This window comes from Galeopterus variegatus, unplaced genomic scaffold (genome assembly GCF_000696425.1).
Source record: "Galeopterus variegatus unplaced genomic scaffold, G_variegatus-3.0.2 Scaffold1155, whole genome shotgun sequence".
Taxonomy (NCBI): Eukaryota; Metazoa; Chordata; class Mammalia; order Dermoptera; family Cynocephalidae; genus Galeopterus; species Galeopterus variegatus.
Window position 1 is genome coordinate 33592 of NW_007727266.1, and position 25879 is coordinate 59470.

At 37.5% G+C, this 25879-nt stretch overlaps 1 protein-coding gene across 7 annotated transcripts in view; it reads left to right on the forward strand.

Annotated features, from left to right (window-relative positions):
• Nucleotides 1–10153: 10153 nt before the first annotated feature.
• ELAVL4 (ELAV like neuron-specific RNA binding protein 4) overlaps nt 10154–25879 on the forward strand; it is a 91332-nt gene continuing 75606 nt past the window's right edge. For 3 of the 7 annotated variants that reach the window (XM_008575199.1, XM_008575202.1, XM_008575206.1), the window contains exon 1: nt 10154–10201. In XM_008575199.1, coding sequence (XP_008573421.1) covers nt 10154–10201 — 48 coding nt within the window. Of the gene's footprint in view, nt 10202–13437; nt 13729–14131; nt 14497–25879 lie in introns of those variants that run through there. The other 4 variants (XM_008575201.1, XM_008575205.1, XM_008575200.1 and 1 more) reach the window with 2 other exon arrangements.

The following is a 25879-nucleotide window of genomic DNA, read 5'->3' on the forward strand; positions in this document are numbered from 1 at the left end:
TTTCCAAGCCCTCTCCGGGTATTTGTGAAACCTGTGTTGTCAACCTTGAGCATCCCCACTGTTAATTGTTGCACTTTGTGTTTCTGTAAGAATGGTTGGGAGGTAGATTAAGTGTGAAGCTTTGAAGTACATAAAAAGTATGAGAGGAGTAAGCATAATTGTCCTATATGCTTGGGAGGCTACAGCCACTGAGGCATTGCATTCAGGATTTTGGATAGAAATTACCAAATGCTTTCAATTGAATGTAATGGACAAGGAGGCTTGGGCCCAATGGAAGTACTTGGGGACTTGCCCAAGGTCACACAGCTAGTTAGTGGTTGCATTGGTGCTAGAATCAAAATCTTCTGACTCCCAATTCACTTTTTTCCACTGTAATATTAGGCTAGACCGAATTGGTTTCCTCACTGGTTGCTGAGTTCCTCAGGGTGCCCCAGGAACTGTATGGGTATGGAGTAGAAATTTAGTGGAACATATTCTTTTCCCAAGCAGGAGAGCAGAACTATTCTAGTTGTCTATATGTTGGAAGTTTTCATAAGATTTTGTTTAGAGAAAAACACTTACTGGAAAAGAAATTTTGAAAATAAATGCTCTGAAGTTACAAACTGGCTAAGTAGCCTGATACTACTATAGTACAGAACTGTTTACTCTCCTTTTAAACTAATTATATATATATATGAAATTGTACAATGCGTACAATTTTTATACACACATATATACACACATTAACTAATTAACTATATATTTTTTATAATTAACTATATTTAAAATATACTATTAACTCTCTTAAGAACTTGCACTTCCTAGTTTTTCCAGAGTCCTGGTTGCATAGATCATGGGAATATAGGCAGATGTTGAATTCATACTCCAGGCTACAATATCAGCAGTACCCTCCTTTTTTCCATAGCTTCCACAATATCTAAGCCTACAGGAGTTCTCTGTGATTGAAATCTCTCCAGCTATGGAAGCACAAATTCAGTGTGCAAACCCTCACATTATATTCACTAAATAAGGTTGCAGCCAGAGCATTCCCATCTCTACCAGTAAAACAATGCCTCTGTTGAAAGCTCATGACTTCAGTTCAATGGATTTGTCTTAAAGAACAACTTCCACTTTAGAGTTTCTGGTTTTAGTCACTTTGAAAACTTCTAAGAGGAAAAAGACCTTCCTTTGGCAGAATTATCTCACATCAGAAAAATGATTTTGTGGAAGGGTGGATTCTAAAAGTTAATTTTTTTTTTGAGTCATCCTTGGGGTTCATTTATTTTTTATATATTCTAAGGGAGGCTATATCTCAGCCTGCTGTGTGAATATATTCATTTTACTTTAGCAAATATTTACCGAGCGCCAACTATGACAGCAACTGTGCTCAGCTGGAGGGAAACAAAGACAAATAAGAACAACCTTTGCTCTCAAGTACCTTGAAAACAGGTAGAGGAGACAGACCTGTAAACAACTATGGTAATACTCTGGCATGAGCTCTGTGGAGGTGGGAAGAGAAAGCTGTTGTAAAAGCTCAGATAACAGAGAAGCTAATTTTGCTTAGTGAGATTGAAACCTTGAAGGATGAGTATGATTTTCCAGGGAGAGAAGAGATTCCAGATGGAAGAAACAGCGTGAACAAAGACATGGGATAGAAGGGCCAAGTGTTATGGGAGAAAAGACTGACATATTTAGAGCAGTGTGTATGGAAGGAAATGTTCCAGTGGAGTCAGGAAGCTTCAATGAAGGCCAGATTGTAAAGAGCCTTGAATGCCATGCTGAACAATTAAACTTGATATAAGCAGTGAGGATCTTGGAAAAATTTTTAGGTAGGAGAGTAAGAGTAACAAAACATAGGTTGAATCATATGGAATTGAGAGTATTTTGACTGCTTTTGACCTATGAAAACAATTTTATGTGTTTCAACCTAACACAAAAAATAGTTAACATTTTTGAGTACTTATCAGCATGTCATACCTGGTCATATGTGTCTTACATAGATTATGTCATTTAATCCTCACCACCTTAGGCATTATTATTGTCCCCATTTTAAACATGATGACACTGAAATTCAGATATCTTTGGACTTGATCAAGGTCCTGGTCCCCGATTTTTAAAAGTCCATGGTTTTAATGATTTTAACCAACCATCTCCAGTTCTGTATTTTATTAAAATAACTCTGGTGACCAGACTTGATATTGGAGAAACATGATACTAACCTGGTTCTTCAATTGAGGCAGATTTTAAAATCTCCTTCAAAATCTTAGATTCCCTTTCGCCAGCATTCTTACACTGGAAAATCAGTCTAAAAATCAGAGTTAACCTTACTGAAAATTTTGTTTGCTAATTAAAAACTACTTATTTATAGACTCAGACATATTAGAGCTGGCAGAGACTTCAGTTTCATTTCTTATTTACTCAAGAAGTTTCTGATCCAGAGAGGAGAAGTGATTTGCCTAAGATCATAGAATTATTAATGGCAGAGATTGTGCTGGCCTTGAGGTCTCCTGGCTCCTCTTTGTATGTTCCCTAGTGAATTAAAATGGATGTTACTTTCATGAAGACCCATCAAACACCTACTGTATATAAGGGCCATTATTCTAGGCATGTTCTTCAGTTCTCTTACAAATGGAAATACGTAAAAATTCATGTCAAATAGATGGCTCAGTTTGGGTAAATACTGATACCACATCAAAGATATAGAGGGAAAATCTGTCTTTTAGCTACCCATATCTTGGCGCTGGCACACATAGATTGTGTGGTCTTATTTGACAATATATTTTTTTGATAATAATAAGTTTTTAATAGTGAAGACATTCATTGGGATTACTGTTCTAAGGCCTGTGTGTTTTGTTTTCCTAAAATACCCACCTACTATTAGACAATAAAGAGCAAATTTCAAGCAGGAGTTTGTACATTATTTAAATTGTGAAACCTTGACGAAGACATAAGAGTTTCAAAATTCTTGAACAAGATGAAAGTTTTAATGATATGCATAACTATGTGACACACATTTATATTCATAAGGTTTTTGAAGCTTATCAAAACTTTTTGCAAGCATTTTTATTTCACTGACAATGCAAAAACAATCAAATGTGGTGATTATTCGATTATCCCATGATCCATTTTATGGATAATATAATGGGCAAAGTAAGTAGCAAATAATAAAATCAGTAAGTACCTGTTTGGAGTAAAGTTGGAGTTCTTTTTTATATTTTTTCTTTTAAATTGTCTGTAGAACTTTAGGTTACATGAGTATAGTTATTTACTCTTCTCAGTAAAGGAGCAACAGCAAATAGTTGGATTGAACAGTGAGGTCAATATCAATAACCCTCTTCAAAGAACTTAAGTGTAATTTCTATAATAACCTAGGACTGATGGTGACTTGGTTAAAAAAAAGTTATGTACTTTTGAACAATTTCATAGTAGTACCAGGGCTTTTCTAGGGACTCCAGCTTCATAGGAGCCCAGCATCATTATGCTTACCAAGTAAAGGAAGATTAACATGAAATAGGCATTTGTAGCAAACAAGGCTTTGGGTGTTCTAATGTTAAAACTTCTGTTCAAATATCTTACATTTAAAAAATACTCATCTTCATTAAAGATGTGATCATTTTCAAGGAGGTATTTTGAACTTGAAGCTGCCGTTGCTAAGGAGTTGCTAAGCAAAATGAACTACTCAGCACTAATGTGTAACTTTACTCTTCTCCTTAAAAGTAGTTAAATCATTTCCCCAGCTTCAGAGTCAGAAAGGCGAAGAACTAAAAAGGGTCAAGTGAAGAGTTGCCCCTTTCTGACAATTAGGTAGCATGCCTCTCTTGTTTTTCAGTTTTTCTTCACCTCACATAGAGAATGGAAGCAACCTTTCTGAGCATAAGAAGGTTGAGAAGGTAAACTAGGCTACTGAATAGGGCAGGGCTTATAATGAATCTGTAGAATGTCCCAGGCTAAGGCAGAGGGGAAGTGTCTGACCACTGAGAGAAAAGCAGCTGTGGGCTGCTGATCTAATGCTTCTGCTGATGACAAACTCAGTAAGGGGCTTTTTATAATAATCCAGCATTAAGAGTGACTCAAAAAAGAAAGTTATATATCAGTAAATAAAGTACCAAATAATTATGCCCTAAGCATGTGGTTCAAAAGTTTTTCTGAAATATTTGGAATCAATAATTTATGTCCTTTTATTGAGTGCCCGCTATATTCCAGGTAGTAATAATCAATGTGCTGGGATTATTAGGCAAATAACATACGATTTCTCCCATGCAAGCTTCACACTATAGTGTGAAAGTAACAATTAACTATAATTCATTGAATACAATCTGTAATAGAAATGTTTGACAATCATTGAAATTTAGAATTGTGTTCACAGTTGAACATAAACAAGATTTCTTAGATAAATTTTTGATGAAATCTGGATAATATTTGGAAAGATTAATGTCTCGGGGCTTTAGTAGACAATTCCATCTGAAGATCAGGCACTTTCTGCTCCACTTCCAGGGATGGGAAATGGAATAACACACACACAAAATAATAGCAGACAAAATGTGGCCCCTGTAATTCTCATAGTACAAGGGTTCCATCATCACCTGGTGGTAGAATACTGAAATTGCAGGCATAGATTAGGGTTGGGCTTTTTTTTGTTGTTATTGTTTTAATATCAATAGATGTCAAAAATATCTTTCTGAATGCTAGCTTTTGACTATAGAAAAAGAGAATAAGACTTAAATTTCTTTAGATCTACACTTTTATATATAAGGTAGTATGTTACAGTGAAAAGAATGTGGACTGAGGTTGGGCATATGTAAGTATGAAACCTTAATTTGCCTCTTACTAGCTATATGATCTTGAGAAAATCACTTGAATTTTCTAATCTTTAGTTTTCTTATTGGAATTCTCAGAGTTATGAGATATATAGGCAAAGCACCTAGTGCAATGTTTGACTCACAGTGGATGCTGAGTAAATATTAATTCTTGTTCCTTTTATAAAAGTACTTACTGAATAAGAGGTCTGCCTTTCTACAGTCATCATATCATAATATTCCTCTGTTCATAATTTTTAAAAATGGGAGAGGTTGGAATAGGTTCAGAGGAGCCCTTGGAGCAGGATCTAGCTAAGATGAGCTGGCTCTCAGTATCCGTTTTCTGCTCCCTTGCCCCACCTTTGTTTGTGTATGAAATATCCTTCATTTTCCTAGCCAAATTATATCATTATTTAGGACTCACCTCAATTCCAGCTTCTCCCATGAAGCCTTCTCCCATCACTCCAGATTGCATGCTCACCATTGACCGTCTATGACACTTAATTTTGATACTATTCTTTTTACATTCTTCCTTATACTGTTACAATTTGTGCCTCAAAAGGAAAGCTCCTTCCCAACCAGACTGTAAGCTCCTTGTATTTCTTTTTATTCGTCATGCCAAAAACTTAGCACTGAACTTTGCCCACGGGACTAAGTAAATGTTTATCTGCAGCAGACATTTTTAAAATTAGAACTGGAACATATCATTCAGCCTTTGTTAGTTATTATTGTCTTATTAGTCTCCAATTGTTTTGAGAGTCTTTGTATCATATCGTCCACAACAAGATTGAATTATCTCCCAACCCCATTCTCCATATTAATAAAAATAGCTATCATTTAGAGTGCTGCCTCCATCAAGCCTATGTCTGTTTTTATCCTGGCAACAGACCTAAAGGGAAGTATTATTGGGCCTGTTTTACAGATGAGGAAACTGAGGCTTATGAAGCCTAGCATATCATTTTCTCCTAAGGAGATGTTCAGTGACCCCTAGTTGAATCATATGAGGTGGGCCTTGGGATAGTATTTGAGGTGGTGGTGAGTGGGACTATTCATGTTCATTCCATTCCCCATAGCTGAGTAACACTGAGAAATGAGGACATAGATATTAATCCAACCAGTGTTTATTGAGCAGCTACTCTGCCCAAGGATTTTTGCCGGGTTTGGAGGAGGAAGAAAGGGTGGGCTTGGGGACTCAGTTCAGTACTCATCCTGCCTTTTAGCATTTTTTGTTTTCCAGCTTTAATTCTTTGTATCTCCTCCATTCTGAATTTACAGCCTGATCATAACGATAGATTAAAATGAGACATCTTGAGGACAGACCTAGCTAAAACCATGTCAAAAAGAAATCTCCTGGTCTTAGCTGAGAAAAAAATTCCACCCTCCCTTTCCTTTCCTTTTTAGTCTGTGCCCATCTTTCTCATTCATTCAGCAAATACTTACTAAGCATATTTTTCTGTGACATGATGGAGCAGAGACCTTACTTTTAAATCAGGAAAACACCTTTCTTGAAACATGCTTAGATATAACACTTGTCACTACTTTGATGTTGAGTAAGAGTGTACATATCAAGTGCCTAGTGCAGTGTTTGCTATACAGTAGACTTCTGGTAAAAAACAGCATTTTTTACTCGTACTTTATAAGTACCATTATTTCTTTATTTCTTCTTCTCTTTCCTCTCCTTGCTCCTCTCCTCCCATTCACCTTTCTTCGCTCTTCTCCTCCTGCTCCTCCTCCTTTTTCCACAGATATACTTTCCTTGCCTTTTACAATACATCTGTTCTTTTATTGGTAATTACAGAATTATAAATGAGTCCAGAATTTTTTAGAGCCTCATATTGAATTATTTTCAAGACTGTATTAAATTGGTTAAACACTATATCCTTTAATGGTATGAATAACTATTCCATATTTCATCTGCTCAGTATTCTTAGATTTGTAAGAATTTATATTTATATTGTATGAATAACTATTCCATATTTCATCTGCTCAGTATTCTTAGATTTGTAAGAATTTATATTAAGAGTTTTTAATTTATTTGTTGTTTTTTAAAAATTATTTTTAGTAAAGCTCATGTGAATTGATATGAAAAGGTCCCAAAGCCCTTAACACAGAGATCTTCAGAAGTTCCTCTGTGCTTTTACGTTGATTCTGTTGCATTTTCTTGGGCTGTGATGAAGAATATATCAGTGAAAAGTTCACAGTGACTCCACCTGAATTAGATTGCTTGGATGAATGTGTATTTACCTTTTTCAGAATTTTTTAAGTAAGGCAGTTTTACTGTCCTTTAAATTTTTTTCCCCAAGAAGACATCCTAGTGTGGTCAAAGGCACATACACTGATTCTGGAAAGAAACCTTCTGGCTTTCAGCTGCTGTTCTAGCATAAGGCTTAGGAGTATGGAGGAAAATGGGAAGATCAAAGGTAAATCACCTCTTAGGTCAGTTTACCCACACAGGTGAACTCTTGGCAATTTGAGCATATTAGACATCCATTTGTCACATTTTCCCACACAGTGCATTTTCTAGCTCTTTCCCACACTCCACAGTAGATGAAACTACTTAGGAAGGAGAAAGCCATAACACAGTCAGGTCATCACATATCCCTAAGAGAACATCCAACATTGAATTTCTGATCCTTCTGATAGACATCTTCATGTCAATCTGGTGCACATTTCTTGTCTCCGTGGTATTTTCATATTTTCCTTTAAAATTGATTTAATATTTCTACATGGGAAAAAAAAGACAAAAACCACCACCTCAATTCAACAAGGGAAAATTAAGCTTTAAATTTTATCAAAAGCTTTTAAGTGTAATATAGCATTGTCTGGGCAGACAGATTGTATTTTCCCTAAAGAAAGAAATATAGCAGTTTAGGTATATTTTTCAAGGGAAGAGGGAAGGGTAAAAAGCAACTGAACCACAGGAAAATCTCAGGTCATAGTCACTGATGACGATATTTAAATGGTGTGCCTTAATCATATTAGGGCAGAGGACATGGAATTCCCGATTTCTGCATGACAGGGAAGGGCCAGCAATTATCTATTTGTCTGTGTGTGGATATGTGAGTGTCTGTTCACTGTACCTCCTCACCCCATTTTGCTAATTCAATTGAGGGGCAAGAAGAGGTAATCCAGACAGTCTGAACAGGAGGAAAAGGTCTGCAGCTGTGCTTGGAGGGACTGGTGTGAAGAGACAGGCTCAGTCTAAATTGGAGGTTTGTGCTGTTGCACGTGAATGCTCTGGAACTGCCCTAATCAACTGAAAATGAGCCGGCTACAGTCATATGGAACAGGTCTGTTTAGCCACATTACTGCATGGCAGATGGTAGACCGTCAATGGGTAGTATTGATTGGTTGGATTTGCCTTAGGGTAACAAGACTATGGGCCCTTAAAAATCCACTTCATCTTATTTTTCTTTGTGCAGCTACGTACAGTAGTGGTTTTCTCTTCTCACTCTCCACAGTCCCTCGTATCTCCTTTTTCTCTTTTCAAATCAAAAGTCTGCCTTGGTAATCAAAATAGAGAGGTTACCTTGAGATAAACACTCTTTAAATTATCACGAAGGCAAGAAAACTCAAGAATATTTTATTTACTAGGCTGATTACATTTTAATGTTTGAAGAAAGTGACATTTTTTAATTAGTGTTTAAGACATATGGTGAGTGTACAAATTAGCTTATTTCATACAACCAGAATTTGATGAGAGCAACTCCTCTTCACTCCCCAGTTAAAAATTGTCACTTGAAACTTAATATATGCAAGGAGGTTAAATGGTATTAAGTGATGCAGATTTGACTTAAAGATGAAGGAGATAGTCCCTTTGGCTAAATGTTGCCTGGATGGGCTGGAAAAATACTAGTGTCAACACCTATGTTTGCAAGAGGTTGTGGAAGTTCCAGACCTTTGATTTTGTCCAGCCAAGAAAACAAAATCCCAGGTATCTATAAGTGTTGATTTCCATTTTAGACACATGGGAACAGAGAATAGTGCATGCATGCTTTGTACATAATAAGATCCTCCTTGAAATCAGGCCATACAACAATATAAGTGATGTAATTTATTTTTGTTCAGGTGGTTTTATATCCTTTTAACATCCCCCCTCCATCACTTGGAGCTTTCAACTTGGGACATTCTGTTTATTCCTGGCAGAGGAGCAGATTAATTGGAATTGAGTGGTACAAAGGAGATGCCAAGTTAACTATATGTCCAAAATAGTATAAGACAGATATGTTACACTTCACGGCAGATCTTAGGGGAAAAGAACAACGCTGGATAGAGATATGTGATTGGTTTGCTCGTGTGGTTGTTTATAACTATTCATATAATTGTGTTTTAGAAAGAGATGCTTAGGGGGCCGGCCCGTGGCTCACTTGGGAGAGTGTGGTGCTGATAACACCAAGGCCACAGGTTCAGATCCCTATATAGTGATGGCCGGTTAGCTTACTTGGGAGAACATGGTGCTGACAACAAGTCAAGGGTTGGGATCCCCTTACCGGTCATCTTTAAAAAAAAAGAAAGAAAGAAAGAAAGAAAGAAAGAGATGCTTAGGATTTTGTTTGTTTTTTTCCATGGTGTCATTACTTTTAAGCTTTTGGTTATTTCCTATTAGGAAAGACCATATCAAATAAACTTAATGTTTTGCTCAGAAGAAAAGCTGCACCCCTAAATTCCTGCCCCCATCTTTGTGTGTTCACATGCACACTTTTGAACTGGGTTTTCATCACACATATGATTGTTTTTCTCATTTTGCTAAAGGAAAATATTTCCATGGGGTTTTTGGTTTTCCCCCTTGCTCTGTGCTGATTGTATTTTCCTCCTTCATCCTTTGCTGAATGAAACAAAGCTTGTTTGTGTTTCACTCTTCAGTTCTTATTAGAATTGGCGGTGTTGTTTTGTTTCCTCGCTTTAAGTCAGGAGAAGGACTTTTATTTATTTATTTATTTATTTATTTTGACAAGATACAGTGAGAGACAATCTTGCCTGTTAGAATGCTGGCGTTTCTCATGTCACATCCTACATCCAAAAGCTATTCCAAGGGAAAGAAAAAAAAAAAATCTTTTAAGATGGTTCATTTGAATCTGTGCACTCTACCCACCTGGTGGTTATATAGTGAACTGTTACTTTAAAGAGTAGTTTAAACACCAGCCATGTTTGGGGCAGGCTGCTGCTCTTGCAAAGAGAGCAGTACATATAACAGGAGTCTACTGTGTGTGAGATAAGGGGAAAATTCAGCTCACTGACTAGAGGTTTTAATGTGCGAACTCTAGGGAAATAATATATTGACTGTTCCGTGGCGCACAAGAAAATTGAAGAACCCTTTGCAGACGGAGTGCTTTGCAAAGGATTCTATCTGTTTCTCTTAAAACAAAATCTGTGGCAAGATGTTTGAAATCAGCAGGACGCTTAATGCTGCTTTGTTAAATAATGAGGTAATATTTTGTCACTTTTCTCTGGGCAGCATCTGTTCCCCGCCCCCCTCATTTTTTTCCTATGTTTATGAAGGATTCCTTTTCTTTTCTTTTCTTTTCTTTTTCCCTCATGGAAGTCAAGGAAATACAATTCACGCTTCCATTTCTGTTCCTTCCTTTCGGTGCTTTTGGAGAATTTGGTTGTCTTTTTTTATTTGCAGTTTCAGCCGGCTGCTGTTTCCTAACCCATTGTGCCACGTAAGGCTTCTCCACTGCGCGGAGTAGGTAGTTATTAACGCTGAATTGGCTTCTGGTACAGTCCATCTGGACTCTGTGTGGGAAAGCTGGCTGCCGGCGACTGATGCTGAGATATCTACAACCTTTGGGATGTGTGCATGGTGGCGAGGGGCTGACTGATATGAGATTACTTCTTTTAAGGGAAATTGTTATTAATGAGTCAAGAAACTGCTCATTTATGGTAAGAGGGATACAGTGGCGCTGGTAGCCCCACAGCCCTGGGATATCATTTTTAGGTTGCCTTAGCTGCTTGAGTGAGACAAGTTTCTTTCTGTGGTGGTGGAGGATTGTAACAGAAAAAAAAAATCATGCATGACTGGGAGACTAGCCTGCCTGATTCTTGAGATAATATATTGAGAATCTGTTGCTTCACAAATGTCACACCACTGATGTAGCGGTCAGCCCCTCACTCTGAAAGATGAATGGTACTATTGGAAATGCGATAATAAGGTTGACTTTTCCCAACAATAGGATTCTGCCTTTGTCTTTAGAGAAAAGGCCTCTGAGGACATTTGTGCATTTGTTTGAGGACTCTGTCGAAAGACTTTAGAGTGGAGGTTTTTGGAGAAATGATCAATATACAAAGTCCATGGATTTTTTTAGTCTAGTAAAACCAGCTAATAATATATACTGTAATATACAGTTACTATTTCGGAAAAGTGGCCAGAGTATCTTTTGATGTACCTGATGTTAATTTATGGCTTGCTGTGCTGAGGTTAATATGGATGGGAGGAAAGGGTTTTTAAAATTCCATCTTTACAACATCCAGAGAAATACTAAGTAGATATTTTGTTCCAAATGAGCTGTTTTTATTTGTGTGTTTGTCACCATTGTGTTAATGTTTACTTTTCACAATATTTTGATATTGGTAAAATGGCACTCCGAGTTTCTGTTGTTGATTTGGGGCACATGTACTGTTCTGTGTACATATGTTGAGCCATTTAGAACACTTAACCTGTGAAGTCATCCTTAGTACACAGTTCAACAGATACTGTAGTACTATTGTGATTCAGAGGAACCTTTATACATTTGCTAAAGCAATTTAAATGTTTACTTAATTCAGCATTGTTCCACTTGAAGAGATTATAGTTTTAACATTTTTACTTTTTTATTTCATGTATTTTCATTTCTAATACCTGAACTTATTTATATTCAAGCCTAATAGTTCATGCCGTGAAATCAACACATTGTTTTATGGTGTGTCTGTGTTTTGCAAAGTGTGTAGATATATGTATGTTTATGTGTGTGTGTTCATGAACAGAAGCTTGGAGAGAATAGTTTTAATCTTTTATGCTATACTTCTGGGCTTCAAAGTCCAAGAATAAATGGTTTTGTAAAAAAAAAATTAGAAAATAACCTTCATATTTTTAAAGATGTGAAGGTTTTTAAAGATGTGAAGGTTATTTTCTTTTCTAATAATTATTTTTTTAAAAACCATTTATTCTTGGACTTTGAAGCCCAGAAGTATAACATATTTTCCGGCCTCTATTTCTACTCTGCCTAGTCCTATCTCGCTGTCAACTCCAGCCAAAGATTAAAGATTATGTTGAATTATGTCCCTGATAATATTCGTTACTTCAGTGCATTTATTAAGGAACAAAAAAATGATTAAATTTATGAATTAAATGAATAGTGATGTGTTTGCCTTTTACGTAGGTGTGGGGCATAAAATTCTCAGGTAAGCCACTTAAAAAACCCAAATGTAACAGATATGATGTTGATGGGGGTGGGAAAGGGGGAGAGAAAGAGAGGAAAGGGAGGAATTGGTAAAGGGCCACAAAAATCAACTACATTGTGTAATGATAAATAAAGATCAATAAATAAAAATTTAATTTAATTAAAAAAATAACCCAAACCTGAACAAAAAAAATATACTACTGAAGGCGTGGTAACACAGAGGTTATGAAATGTGTAATATAGGCAGACAAATTGTATATATCACTACATACTTTCTAAATATCTCTTTGCAAATCTTTTAAGAAGCCAAAGGAAAAAAAACATACTTTGATGATGAGAAGCAAAATCACTTGTTCGGTTAAGCAAGATGAGCACTCTGCACATGTTATGAAATGAGGCTATTCTCAAAAGCATGTTTTACCTTTCTCCATAGCAAAAGGAGAATGTGTTTTAGTAGATTTTTAAAAATTGAGATCACGCCCCTATCCAAGTTCAGAAATAAATTCATTTAAATAAATCATTCATCATTCTATATTTTGAAAATCTCAAACAGAAGACAGAAAGGTAGAAGCTGACAGATGACCCCCTCCTCCTCCCAGATTTTTCTCTTTTTTGTTTATTAGGAAATAGTTTCCCGAGGCAAACTTGTACGAACCTAGTTCACGAAGCAAACTTAATCCCAAACTTCCTTGCTTTTGAAATGTTGGCTATGTTAGATACAGAAGGAGCATTACTTACTAAAAATCAGCAATACTGGGAAATAATAAAGTTAAAATGTTGACGTATTAGCACATTAAAGTGCTTTTGTTGTATCTTTAAGCCTGGAGGCAGATCATTAAATATGCATTTCGCTAGAAAGCAACTGTCGAGAAAGATAAGGTGGTTGAAAATATTCCACACTGAAAAAGCTCCCCATCAGGGAGGAGGGATGGTGCAGCCTTCAAGACAGGGGAAAGGGAGGACACTCCCACTGGTAAGGTTTGCAAGCCTCCAGTGACCTGCAGTTGTTACAGTACTTTTGAGGTGGGAGGAGGGAAAAGGTAAAAATACAAGTATGGCTGTTGTTGCTTCAGCCGGGCCTTAATTACCAGACACAAGAAGCAGTTCAGAAATCTGGTCTCTGTTGTTGTAGAGGTCACCAAATCATTAACATCGTCAATCTGGCAGTAGCTAATTTAAATAGCACCTGATGTTGCAACGCCTCCCATCGTTTCCCCAGCCAATCAGATCCTGGCTTTGGCTGACAGATGGTCCCATAAATGGATGTAAAAAGGGGAAGCTTCGAGCCAATTTCAGCAAGGCTATGTTCAGTTGTTCTTATCTACATCCTAGAATCGGGGGTTTCAGCTCACTGCTCCTTTTCTTTCTTTTTTTTTTTTTTTTCTTTCCCTCCTACCCCTGCCCTCCTCAAAATAATTGATTTACTTTACAATCATCCGCACTGTGTTCTGTGGATCTTTAAATATATATGACAATAGTAGACATTTAAAAAATATATTCTGAAACCTTTGCAAATTTTAAGAGAAGAGTCGAAGCTCTGCAAGACCCAATATTTGCCAATAAGAATGGTTATGGTAGGTATGACTAGATTTATAATCTGTTGTTTGTGCTGCTGGAGGGAAGAAAATCATCTACACCTTGACCAGTTTTATGCTTGCACAAGAGTTTAGTTCTCTGCTGCTGTTTGGTTCCTACATTTACTATCTCTTTTGTGTAGAGAATGCGGGTAGGTCCTTTTATTGAAAAGCAGTGGGGAGATAGATTGTCATTTTTAACAGGTCGTTGTCAGTTTTCCCTTCAACATAAAGGCTGGGCGGGGGCGAAGGGGGGTGTTGGCTGAAATAACTGCTGGTTTGTTGAAAGAGGTTATATTACTTGATACCATAATAGCAAAAGAAGGGTTTTCTTTTTGTAAGGTAGAGGGGGTTTGTCTACGTGCCCGGGTTTGTGTGGCTGGGGGTGGAAGCGGGGTTAGGAATCTCTCCATTTCCGTGCTGGAAATTTAAACCTCGAGAGGCAGCTCCTGGATGCTGAACGTTGAGATGGGCAGTTGTGTTTCGGGGGACTGCGCAGTCAAAACGGCAAAGAGAGTGATTTATTTGGGCTTCAGTAAATGCTGCATCTTGTATTTCAAAGAGTTTCCTGTCATGACCTCATAAAAAAGAGGAGGCGGCTTGTATGTGTAGCGGTGCCTGGCGTGTTGAGTTGTTGCTTCCTTCTCTGGGCAGCAGCTCTGTAAGAAGGAATGTCAGCTTTTACATAACGTTCCTTTCCGCTTTTGACACACTGTGTGAGGGTCCATCTTCTTCTGATCACAGATGGAGTGGAATGGCTTGAAGATGGTAAGTGAAAAGAGGAAGGCAGCTTGGAGGTTCCAGCCGTGTGTGCGTGTGTGCGTGTGTGTGTGTGTGTGTAAGGATGGTGGACTGCACATCATAAATCACTGTGCTGATTGTTTGTATGTGTATGTGTGTGTTTATCAGTATTTCTCTTTTCTGAAAACCAGAGTCCATCTCCAAGTGTAATGGCACTGCATGCACACAAGGCACATACACTGCCTCTTCCATCAAACACACATTTTAGCCAAGCAAGGTTGGTGTCTTTTTTGACAATCACAGTGTCACCGTCACTGTTGGCTGGCATGTCCACCGCCTCTGTGAGCCTTCAACGGAATTACACGACTGTTAAAGTTAAAGGCACATTTCTTTTTCAGTCTTATGCTGGGAGTGATGGGGAAGGCTGGGAATGAGGGGTGGAGGAGGTAAGATTCAGTACCAGCAGATGCAATTGTGAAACAGGACTTTTGGATGTGGAAAACCTTTCTGCCGAAGTAGTAAATCTATTTTTAGCATCATCTTTTTCTGAAAAAAGAAGCAGGGAAACTCCTTGAGTGCCGCTCCTGTCGCCTGATGTTGACCCCGAAGATATGGCACAAAATGGCATGATCAGATACCACGAGTGCCCACTTTGACTTTGAATTTTCACCAGCAATAGCTTTCACAGGGTTTCAGAGCTGGGTATGGAGGAAGGCTGTAAATTCATATCCATCTCACTTATTTTTCGCTAGAAAAGCCTGGGGAGGACTTTTCACTCTGCATAGATGTTATAACAAAGCTGTGGTCTTTTTCCCATTCTTAGAGGATCGCCTTTGTCTGGCTGCTTGTTTTGATGGGTGTAAAACAAATAAGATTAGACCGAGCAGCCCAACTGAAAGCGATAGCTGGGAGGAAAACCCAATGAAAGGTTGCCGGGGAAACGAACAGAGGAGAAGCCGAGTAGGGAGCAGGTGGCTATCATGAGAACACACTGCAAACAGTGTAAAAAAAAAGGAGGGGAGGGGGGACAGGACCTCGATTATCTTTGCTGTTCTTTGTGGCTGGCCCAACTTTAATTATTCTTTATAAATAGGTGTTAATTACATTTCTAACTGGTTTACAGTGATTTTTAGAAATCTATTTTTAAGCATCTGTTCTGTCTCCCATGGTTTTTTTTTTATTTATTTTTTATTTTTTTGTTTTGTTTTGTTTTGTTTTAAAAACAGAGAGAGAAGGAGAGGGGGAAGGGAGGGTAGGGAATCTTGCTTTTTTTTTTTTTTTTTTTTCTCTTTCCCCCTTTTCCCTGCTGTGAAATTGTACGTGCGAAAAATCGCAAGGAATCCTGTGAGTCCATTTGAAAAAAATGTGAATTATATTGAATGAAGTTGACGGAAGCATAATAGTGAACTCCCACAGCTGATAGGTTCTGCAAATGATTTTTTAGAAATTTCCAGTAAATATTCATAGGAAAAATATAGGTAGAATAGATTTACCCTAAGCAATGAGTTTGTGTTAGGCGATATTGGTATTTTTACTAAATCAGATGTTGATACTATAGTTCTGGGGAGTTCATTGTATCTATTATTTTATATCCCAAGTAGAAATTACTTTAAAAAATAATAAATGAAGAGCTATAGTCCAGCCTTTTGCTTCCTTTCCCTGCCTGTGCCTCCAGCCACAGGATCCATCAGGCTGCACCCGCACAATCACTGCCTTCCATTTGGCACTTGGTCCTCGTTCTGGTCTTGACATAAACTGAGTAAAAAGCTGAATTTTTTTTTTTTTTTTTTTTTTTTTTTTTTTTTTTTTAGTGTCACTGAAAGTCTGGAATCCATGTATGCCCCGGGTGACGGGCATCTCTCGCTTTTTCTCTAAATGTGTTTTACTAGTAGTCTCTTTTTCCCATGATGGTGGGTACCAGAAGGACTGAAAGGTATAGTAGTTGGATGAATAGGTGGTTAGTGTAAAAACAGCTGAAACAGTGATCTCTGTTATGGTTTCTTCCTCAGGGACAAAACAGATGCATGATCAGGTAGCTAATTTTAAGACCAAAAATGAGAGATTAAGAAATACATTAAAAGGTTAGGAAATATAAGTGTCTATTGAAAGTACTCTTAATTTTTACTATCCCCACTGTGATCTTTGCACTCCTCCTACCCCCCGCTGTCCTTTTTTCCTTATAGATGCTTCTTTTTATTTTGGCTTCCTATTGGGGGATTTAAAAATTTTGTTTTGGCTCTTGCAGTAAAAATAAATATATTTTCTACATACACTTGAACCTTGCTCTTATATATTAAGCGCATAAGCATATCACCTTTAAAAATAGAATAGTTTTTTAAAATCTCTAATTTTTTAAAAATTTCTGAGAATTTTCTGGCAATTTTTAGTTAGGAGAAAATAATTTCCATAAGAACTGTCATTTTGGCTTTGGTTGTTAAAAAAACACGTGGTTCTGCTGCTGACCTTTCTCACTTCTTTGTTTTAAAAATACTAATGCCTACTATCTGCATGTGGAGGTGTGCTTTTATGGAAGCACAAGTATCAGTGTGCATTTTTATAAAGAAGTGAAAATCTGATTGGAAATATTTCTGCATAAAACACCTGACTACATGGCACTTTTAATTATCAGAATGTCCATATATCTATACTAGCTAAATCATTTAATATTTAATTTTTGAAAGGGTAAAATGAATCTAGGCGGGGAAGTAGCTGAAAAACTACTCTGAGAATCATGGATTTACAAGAAAGTTTTAATATCTCATTTACAAAAAAAAAAAAAAAAACTAACAAACAACTTAACCATTCATTTGTAGTCTCAGTCCCATTCATTCCTAACTGCCATTCATTCAAGTCATCCTCCTGGCCAGATATGGATGGTCCCGTTTCTGTTTAATGGTTTGTGCAAAACCTTAAAACTTTTTTTTCTCCCTATAGCTCTTCCTTGGTGCTTTGAATATTATTAGGGTTTTGTTATGAGAGAAAGGCCAGATTATTGTGTGAGATAATAGTAGAATTTTTTTTTAAAGAAAATGAAATATGTGTTTGCATTTTAGTTCTAAACTCAGTCTTGAAATGGGGTTTGGGACATGTTAGACTTCAGATATTTTAAATTTAGGATTTCCATTGGGGATAATCTGTTTGAAATTTCAAATCTAGAAATCATTGCATGAATGGTGCTTTGTGTGTGTGTGTGTGTTCAATATCTCTAAAAGGATTTGTGGATGAATTGAGGTGGTTTTCTCAAGTTAGAGTTACTATGAACAATGAAAGGGTTTCCTCAGGGCAAGTCCGTTTCTTTGGTTTGATTTCTTCCCTTCACACTTATCTTCTTATGGTGGGTAGATTCTCTTCCTATATGTAGACCAAATACTATTCCTTCTGTGAGGAGATATGCTGCTTTATTTAGCCCTTGGCATCTTAATGCCTCATTTTAATTTAAAAAAAGTGAAACAAATTATCTGTGTGTACCGCAAGTAAAGAATAGCGGTCTTGATAGAGGTCATTGTACGTGGACAGAGGTACTTTGGCCTTGACAAATTTCTTTATCAGTTCCAATAATCTGTGGCTACCAGGCACTTAATTTATATGCCTGGACATTTAATATGTACATTTGTTGGTGAGCTGGCCAGCAGATGCTAGACACACGAGTATGCGCTGCCAAATGCTGCAATGCAGTATTTTTTTTCCCAATGTCATTGGGAGTTTTGGGGTTAGGAAGGGACATGAACATTCTCAAGCTTTTATCTTACTATTTTCCAATCGATGGACCATGTTGTGCAGAATTGGTCAATTCCCCTTTTGAAGAAAAGTCAACCTTTTATTGACCATTATCCATTCCCCCATCTGTTTGATGGATATGTAGAAAGTATATGTGTGAGAATGAGGGAGAGACTCTCTGTGTGTATCGGTGTAAGTGTGTGTTGCTGGATTCCTGCACCTGTCTTACGCTTTCCTTATTTGGTATTACCAAATGTGTGTACACACTTACTTGCAAGTATATATGTATCTATAAATGGAAAGAAAACCAAACTGGGCTACTTCCCATAAGAAATGGCTTCTTATCTTCATGAGCTCCAAAAGTCCTCTTAATAGAAAAATATCAAACTTCAAATACTCATCAAAAAAATATATCCAGATCCTGCAGACTTCCATTAGTAACCAAACACCTTTCTTTAGCTGCCACCTGAGAAAATATAAATGGGCAAATACATAACAATATTTGTGAGCTAAAAGCTGCCCTTTCAATCAGGGAGTTGGATTAGAATTAAAATGTGTGTACAGGTCTATGGGGGGAGGGTTGTTTTTCTTTGGAGACATTTGAATCTAGTCTTTTTACCATTAGTGAAAAATGAGGAGGATGTAAGGTTGCTACATTAGTATCCGTGCTTTGTTTTGTAAGTGTGTGTATGTGTGTTAGGAACATTTTGTATATTTAACATGTTAGCATATTTTAGGGGTAGAGGGCTTTTATAGGTCGTCAGTATTCTAAGGGGGGGGGAAGGTGATCTGTGGGTAGGTGGGAGTTGTCAGAAGCAATAATTTTCTTAAACTAGCTATCCAGCTATTAAAAGTAAAAACGGCTGGAGGACAAGAGTGGAGGGGATACCAACATGTGGATCTGCACCTTTCCGGATTAGGAGATAATGAGTGATAAATTTGAACTGGTGCAGTGCGGGATGCCCGATAATTTCTCAGAACCTTGACTTTGCAGGTTCATTACTTCCTTGCTTGCTTGTTCACACCTTTAATTATATCCAGTTTGGGATGCTAGCTGGGGGCACCAACGATGAGCCATTTTGTTTGTTGTTTACTTCATTAAGTATTCAGGCAGTGTGTTTGCAGTAGCTTTTGAGCATCAGTGTTAGGAATCAAGCACTTTGGAAATGAAATTGTTACAAAAGAACAAAAAAATAAGAAAGCAATCAACCAGGTAGTTTTCTTTGGATGGTCACTCTGCTTAATGTGATATTTATGCTGTTCCTTGTACATTCATTAAAAAATAACTTCTGCAGTGTCAGGACTCTTCATAGGCTGGTGGCTTTCTCTCCATCTCTGTCTCTCCCTCTTTCATCTCTCTCTCTCTCTCTCTCTCATCTCTTCCTCTCTACCCCACCCCTGAGATTCTGCCTTTGCCCTGACCGTTTTAGGACCTACCATTTTTGCTTTGGGAGGCTCAGCGTTAGATCCTTGTCGTATCTAACACCAGAGATATTTCCCTTCTCAATAAGGATCCCTCTCTACAAGGATCAAGAAATGTTGAGAGCCATAAAGGAATCCTCAAATAAATTTTGGCTGATAAAGCAGTAAATCTCTGTCTCTCTCTCTCTCCTCTCTCTCTCTCTCTCTCTCATCTCTTCCTCTCTACCCCACCCCTGAGATTCTGCCTTTGCCCTGACCGTTTTAGGACCTACCATTTTTGCTTTGGGAGGCTCAGCGTTAGATCCTTGTCGTATCTAACACCAGAGATATTTCCCTTCTCAATAAGGATCCCTCTCTACAAGGATCAAGAAATGTTGAGAGCCATAAAGGAATCCTCAAATAAATTTTGGCTGATAAAGCAGTAAAAATGTTGAAGAAATAAGGTCAGTGTAATTGTTGTGCTTGCGTTTTTGTTTTTCGTTGTTTTGGGAAAGCCTTATTTTTAACCACAAGAGTAAAATGCAAAACTAGCATTTGTAATTTTTTTAAAAAATGGGGAAAAATTATATGTCATAGGTCTCTCCTGAAAATAACTTCCCTTGGATTTTTTAGTTTGAAAAATAACACTTAAACTCAAGTTTAACTTTTTTGATTATTCATTTTAAACATAAAAATGCAATTCATAAATATATTTTCTATAGGAAGTTTAGTTCTTTTTTCAGGATATGGGGAAGCAGAGAAACAATTCCAGCCAAGATAGCGAATTCTGAGAAACACACTACAGCACAGAGGTTTCCTCTGTCTGCACTTTGTTGCATTGAATCTTTGCCTGCTTCTATGAAGCAGTTATACTCTATTGTTGTCTACTTTCTTGTAACAACTAGCTCTTGAAATTGTTTCACCCAGGGTGTTCATAGTAGAGGCTGGCTGCCAGTCGTTGTTGGATGAATATGTATTTGTTGTGCTCTTACTGTGTGCATTTCTTTGGAAAGTGGAATTCAAGGTCACCATTTCTATTTTTTCTGACACTGATCAAAAGATATAATTAGAGGTTAAGTCCCTGTGATTGGGGATAAAATTGGGGTGAGAGACTTTAAGGTTGCATGTTACACAATGAGGTTTGCATCAAATAACATGAAAAGGTCTGTCGGAACATTCAAGTACATGAATGTTTTTCCATTTGTATTTGTAGGAGTCTAGGCATGACTACAAAAGGTAGAAATAAAAGACCTTCTGGACATTTTTGTCTATGAGGAAGCATGTATCCAGATGTTCTCTCTCAGGAAGAAGTAAAGTTTAGACAGTTGGAAGGAACTTGTCTTTCAGTCAGCTGCCTGTGAAGCTTGGCTGGAACCTGTTAATTTTACAGATGCCTTGCTTCTGACAGAAATGACTCTTTGAATACCTTTTCCTCTGTTACCACCAAGGAGCATCTGAGCAGATAGAACCCTGTTGGCATGCCCATGTGCAAATTGGAAGTTAGCTAGTGGAGCAGAAATCATAGAGTTACCTTGTCATACACATCTAGATACTGGGTTGTGTGTGTGTGTGTGTGTGTGTGTGTGTGTGTGTGTTATAGATGGCCATGACCCCTGGTGTGCTGTGAGATGTGCCAATAATGGCTTCTCAAGTAGTCTGTGTTTTCCTCAGCTGCCAGTCTAAACTCTTGAAAGTTTTCCTTTCTAATTTGTACATGAAAAATAACAGGCTTAGTTGAACTTTTTTTTCGAGTGCCCCCTTTGAAGATGCAACAGTTTTAAATAGAGCTCTAATGATAAACTTTAGCACTAAGTGCTATTTAAAAATCTGTAGTGGAAAGGCTGAGAACTTGCAATCTTTACTAATGAAACTTTCATTAGGAAAGTGCTCACTTAAATGGAGTAAATGACTAAGTCCCTGCAATTTGTGATTTTGACCAGATTTGACTCATCCTTTCTTATGTTACTTTTTGTAGTGCAGCCAACCACACATCTAAAATTCTGGATATTGTACATGTCTTAAACATTAATTATTTCTGTTGATTTACTGGGTACAGACAGTACAATTCCCACAAGTCCAGATTCTTACGGTAACACCAAAACAAAAGTGATATTTATGAATAATATTGGGAAAGTTGTCCTCATAGTAACCGTTCCCCAAAGAAAGCTTTACATAAATGTGCATTTATTATTCAGGATATTAAAAGAGAATCCTTAGCTTTTACTTTTTAATTTGGGCTAAAATATGTAAATTGGTTTTATTTTGGTGTTGCTCTGTTTTAGGTGGCTTTGGGGGAGGATAACTTTCTAGCTTGATTATATTTTAATCACCTCTGAGTAGAAAAGATTCCAATCTTGAAATCAACCTGGTTATTGTGATTAGGACCCATAAGGCCATGTGTGCAGATGGGGCTAAAAACATTATATTGACTTGTACACACGTAGGAAAACAAGATTCGTTTCTACTAGATACCACTATTAGCATGCCTTTGTTGGCAAGGCCAGCTCAGAGGCCACGGAACCATGAGTCTGTCTTTGGCCTCAGAGGACCTTCATGGTGTGCCTGTACAGGCAAGCTTCTGGAAAGATTGCTGTTTGTCTTAAGAAACCAGGAAGTACAAAGGACTTCAGCATCAGGTGGACTGAGTTAGAAACCCAACTTTTCCAATTAATAATTGGTTGATACTGGATGAGGTATTTCAACTTTCTGAACTTCAATTTCCTCATCTTTGTGATGAGAGTGACAGTGCCTAACTCACAGAGTATCTGTGAGGATCAGATGAGAAATAGTATTTTAAGATACCAGTCATATACAGGACCTGAAAATTGAAGATGCTTAGAGGACATTAGGTCTCTTTCAGTCTGTCAGTCTTTCTGTCCCTTGGCAAAGGCCATTCCCCAGAAAGAGGCCCATCTGCACATACCAGATGTCCTGGGAAGTGACATCACATGCTCCCCTCACAGTCTCCATTCTCTCCCCAGCACTCAAGGGGGTGACATACAGTGGTTTTTTAACAGTGATGAGCCCTCAGTTCTTCCCTGGAATTGTGCAGCTTTATTAAGTTTTCTACATCCTCCTATGGTTTTGCAAGTTATATCCATGATCTCCTTTGGAATTAGCATTAACTTGGGATTTAGTCATCAAAAGAGAAAAAAAGTGAAGATAAAATTACTTTTAACTGGTGCTGTGTTTTTAATTTTATGAAAGAGTCTGTTAGGAAATTTAGAAGTCATCTAGAAAGAAAATAAAAATTGTTGAGCTTAATCGATATAATCCCATCTTTATTGTCTAAAATACATATATCATAACTTGTAAGTTATTTGACTTTTTCCCAGAAACCAACTCACACTGGAGCTGTTGTTGAGCTTAATCGATATAATCCCATCTTTATTGTCTAAAATACATATATCATAACTTGTGAGTTATTTGACTTTTTCCCAGAAACCAACTCACACTGGAGCTATTTTTTTCCCCTTCACCACATCAGCTTTTTTCCCCCCCTCTATTCTCCTCATTTTCTCAATAGGCTGAATTTTGAAGTTCTGTTTTGCAAGGAGTAGTAAAGAGGTTGAGGCAAAAAGTGGCTTGATGAGATTTTTCTAACTTGCCATCAGTTTTCCCTCTTCTGCTTGGTGAGGCAAAATGATGGATGACTTCGGCAGTGCAAACAGCTCCAGAAGTGATCGGATTGACTGAAGAGGTATGCGAGATGTGAGCAGAATGCTGGCCCTCAATTTATTACTCTCCGATTTGAAGAAAAAGAAATAAAAAGAGAGACAGGAGGAATACTACCACAAAGGCCCTGACATAGTTATCGATTGCACATACTTGGGAAGGGGTAGTGAGTGGTATTAGGACTGGTGTTAGACCAAACCTAATTTTGTACCTTTTCCCCAAGGCTCTGAGGGGGGAAATAAATTGGCACAATAAATAAATTCACCAGTTGCTCTAAATTGGGACCTGTTGCTGTTACCCGTGAGGATTGAAAAATAATGCAAGTAGTTCCTGAAGAGGTTCAAGACTTAAACTGAAAACACAGTCTTAGAACATTATTTGAATGTGACAGATTTTGAATTCCACTTCATATGATGATGAGAATATGAAGGGCATTCATTTTCTTTTCTTCAATTTAACCCTTAAAACTAGGGGGAAGTTGATCTGATCCCTCAAATGCCATTTTGCAGGCCCTATGCTTTTTTTTCAAAAAGACCTTTTACTGTGAAATAGACAGACAATACAATATTTCTCTTTCCATGTGAATCTATTTCAAGACTTCACCAAGAATCTCCTGAGGATTTTGCAGGTATTTGTGTATATACCTTGCATGTGGTGTGCAAGCTCACTGGAATAATTTGGCTGATTTTTAGAATGTGTTTGTATGGGCAGAAATATATTTGTAAAAAAGTGGGGGCTTCATTTTGGAAAAAGGGTGTTATAGAAGATGTTTCTCAGTATTTTAACATAGCAAAATCTCATACCTATTAGTGAAGAGCCAAAATGAGATGATTTGAGTGAGTGGTTTGAGCAGGCAAGTGGGCAGGGCAGGGGGGTGGGTAGATAGTTTTAGGTCCTTCTTGCTAGAAGGTTTCTATTATTTAAAAAATTGAAAATTCATTCAAATCAATTCTTGAGTCTCAATTCCTTCTTTTTTACATTTCTGGCATAAATTTTTCTACAAGGAGAAAAAAGACTTTGAGCTGAGAAGATCTTTAGTAAGAACTTTTAAACAGCTCTCCAGTTAGTGAATTTTGGAGACATGGGTTTTCAGTTGGTATGATCTTATCAGTAGTACTCTTCCTGAACTATCAGGCTGTGTCAATTTTCCAAGAACAGAAGAGGAGCAAATTTACATTCTAGAACTTCAACTATTCCCAGCACAGTTCTACTTGTAATAGATCTGTGGCCGTGGAGATCATCTCTCATATTCACTTAGTGTTGTATAATTTTTTCCCTATAGTGTCAGTTTGATATCTTTAAAGTAATTAGGGTAGGTACTGTTAACCCCTTTTATAGAAAATGAAACTCAGCCACTTGCCTAAGGTCACATGCTTAGCAATAATCAGGACTCCTTGTTCCAAAGAGCTTGGGAATATGTCCAGCTTGGCCAAAGTTTGCTTTCTTAGGGGGAAAAAAAACCTAATTCCTTTTCTAGATCAAATTTTTCAGTGTGGAATCAACAAATATACATTGCATGTCTATTGCATGTAAACCACATTCCAGGTGCTCCCTGGAGTGTTGCAGTATTTAAAACATATTCTGATAGAGTGGGTAAAGACAATGACAGGCAAAATGTGGACAGTGTCTCAGCAGAGGAGGTATAATGTACAGAAGAGGGAGACATTTGTTCTTGTTGGGGGAAGGAGACAAAGTTTCACAGAGGAAATGCCATTGAGTGGAGACAGGAAAGCTGGTAGGCAGAAAAATCAGGAGAAAGGGGAATTCCACTTGGAGGGAATAGTATGAGTAAAGACATGGAGATGGGAACTTACATGGCTTGCTTAAGGAATCATAAGTGGTCTAGTGAGAATGCAGCATAGGATGTGTAAAGATAAAGCTAAAGAGACAAAAGCTAGGGTTTAGGAAGTTTCAGGTGTTTTGACTTTGAATTGGTAGCTATGGAATGTCTTAGATAAGAGGACTGTCATTTCCTGATTGTTTTGCAGGATCAAGACCTGTCTTTATTAAGTCATGATTTCTCAGAAGTTGAAGTCATCCTAAAGATGCTTCTAAATTAGATGTTGGTAATTTAGGGGGATTTGGCATTAGAGCATTCTTTTGGTCATAATGTGATGTTATGATGATAATGCTTATTGGTGAAGTCACATTGAGAAATGCTTATTTCAGATTGTAAAGAAATGTACCATTAGAGCAGTACACTGCATCTTCTCATCCACAGGTACAAGTGCTCATTTTGCAATATAATGTGTGACCAAAGAAAGGATGGTGGCGGGTGGGGAATAAGCTTATTTTCTGCCATATGAAAGAGTACTCACTTCAGATTTCTAAGTGCATGTACCAAGGCATGCTTGTCTTTCCTGGTTGTCTGTTCGAACTTGAGGGCAGAGATCATGTCAAATGATCCCTTATTTTAATGTCTGGTACATAGTAGGTACTCAATAAATGTTTACTAAATTGACTTATCATAATATAGTTTGGGGGGCAGGGGTATGTTTGTTCGTTTGTTTGTTTTTTAAACAGCCTGAACTAGAAATAGAAGTCTTGTGGATCTTGGATCTGCCATCAACTTGTGGGAGTCTGTTTAGCCCGAGTCACCTAACTTTTCTGAGTTTTA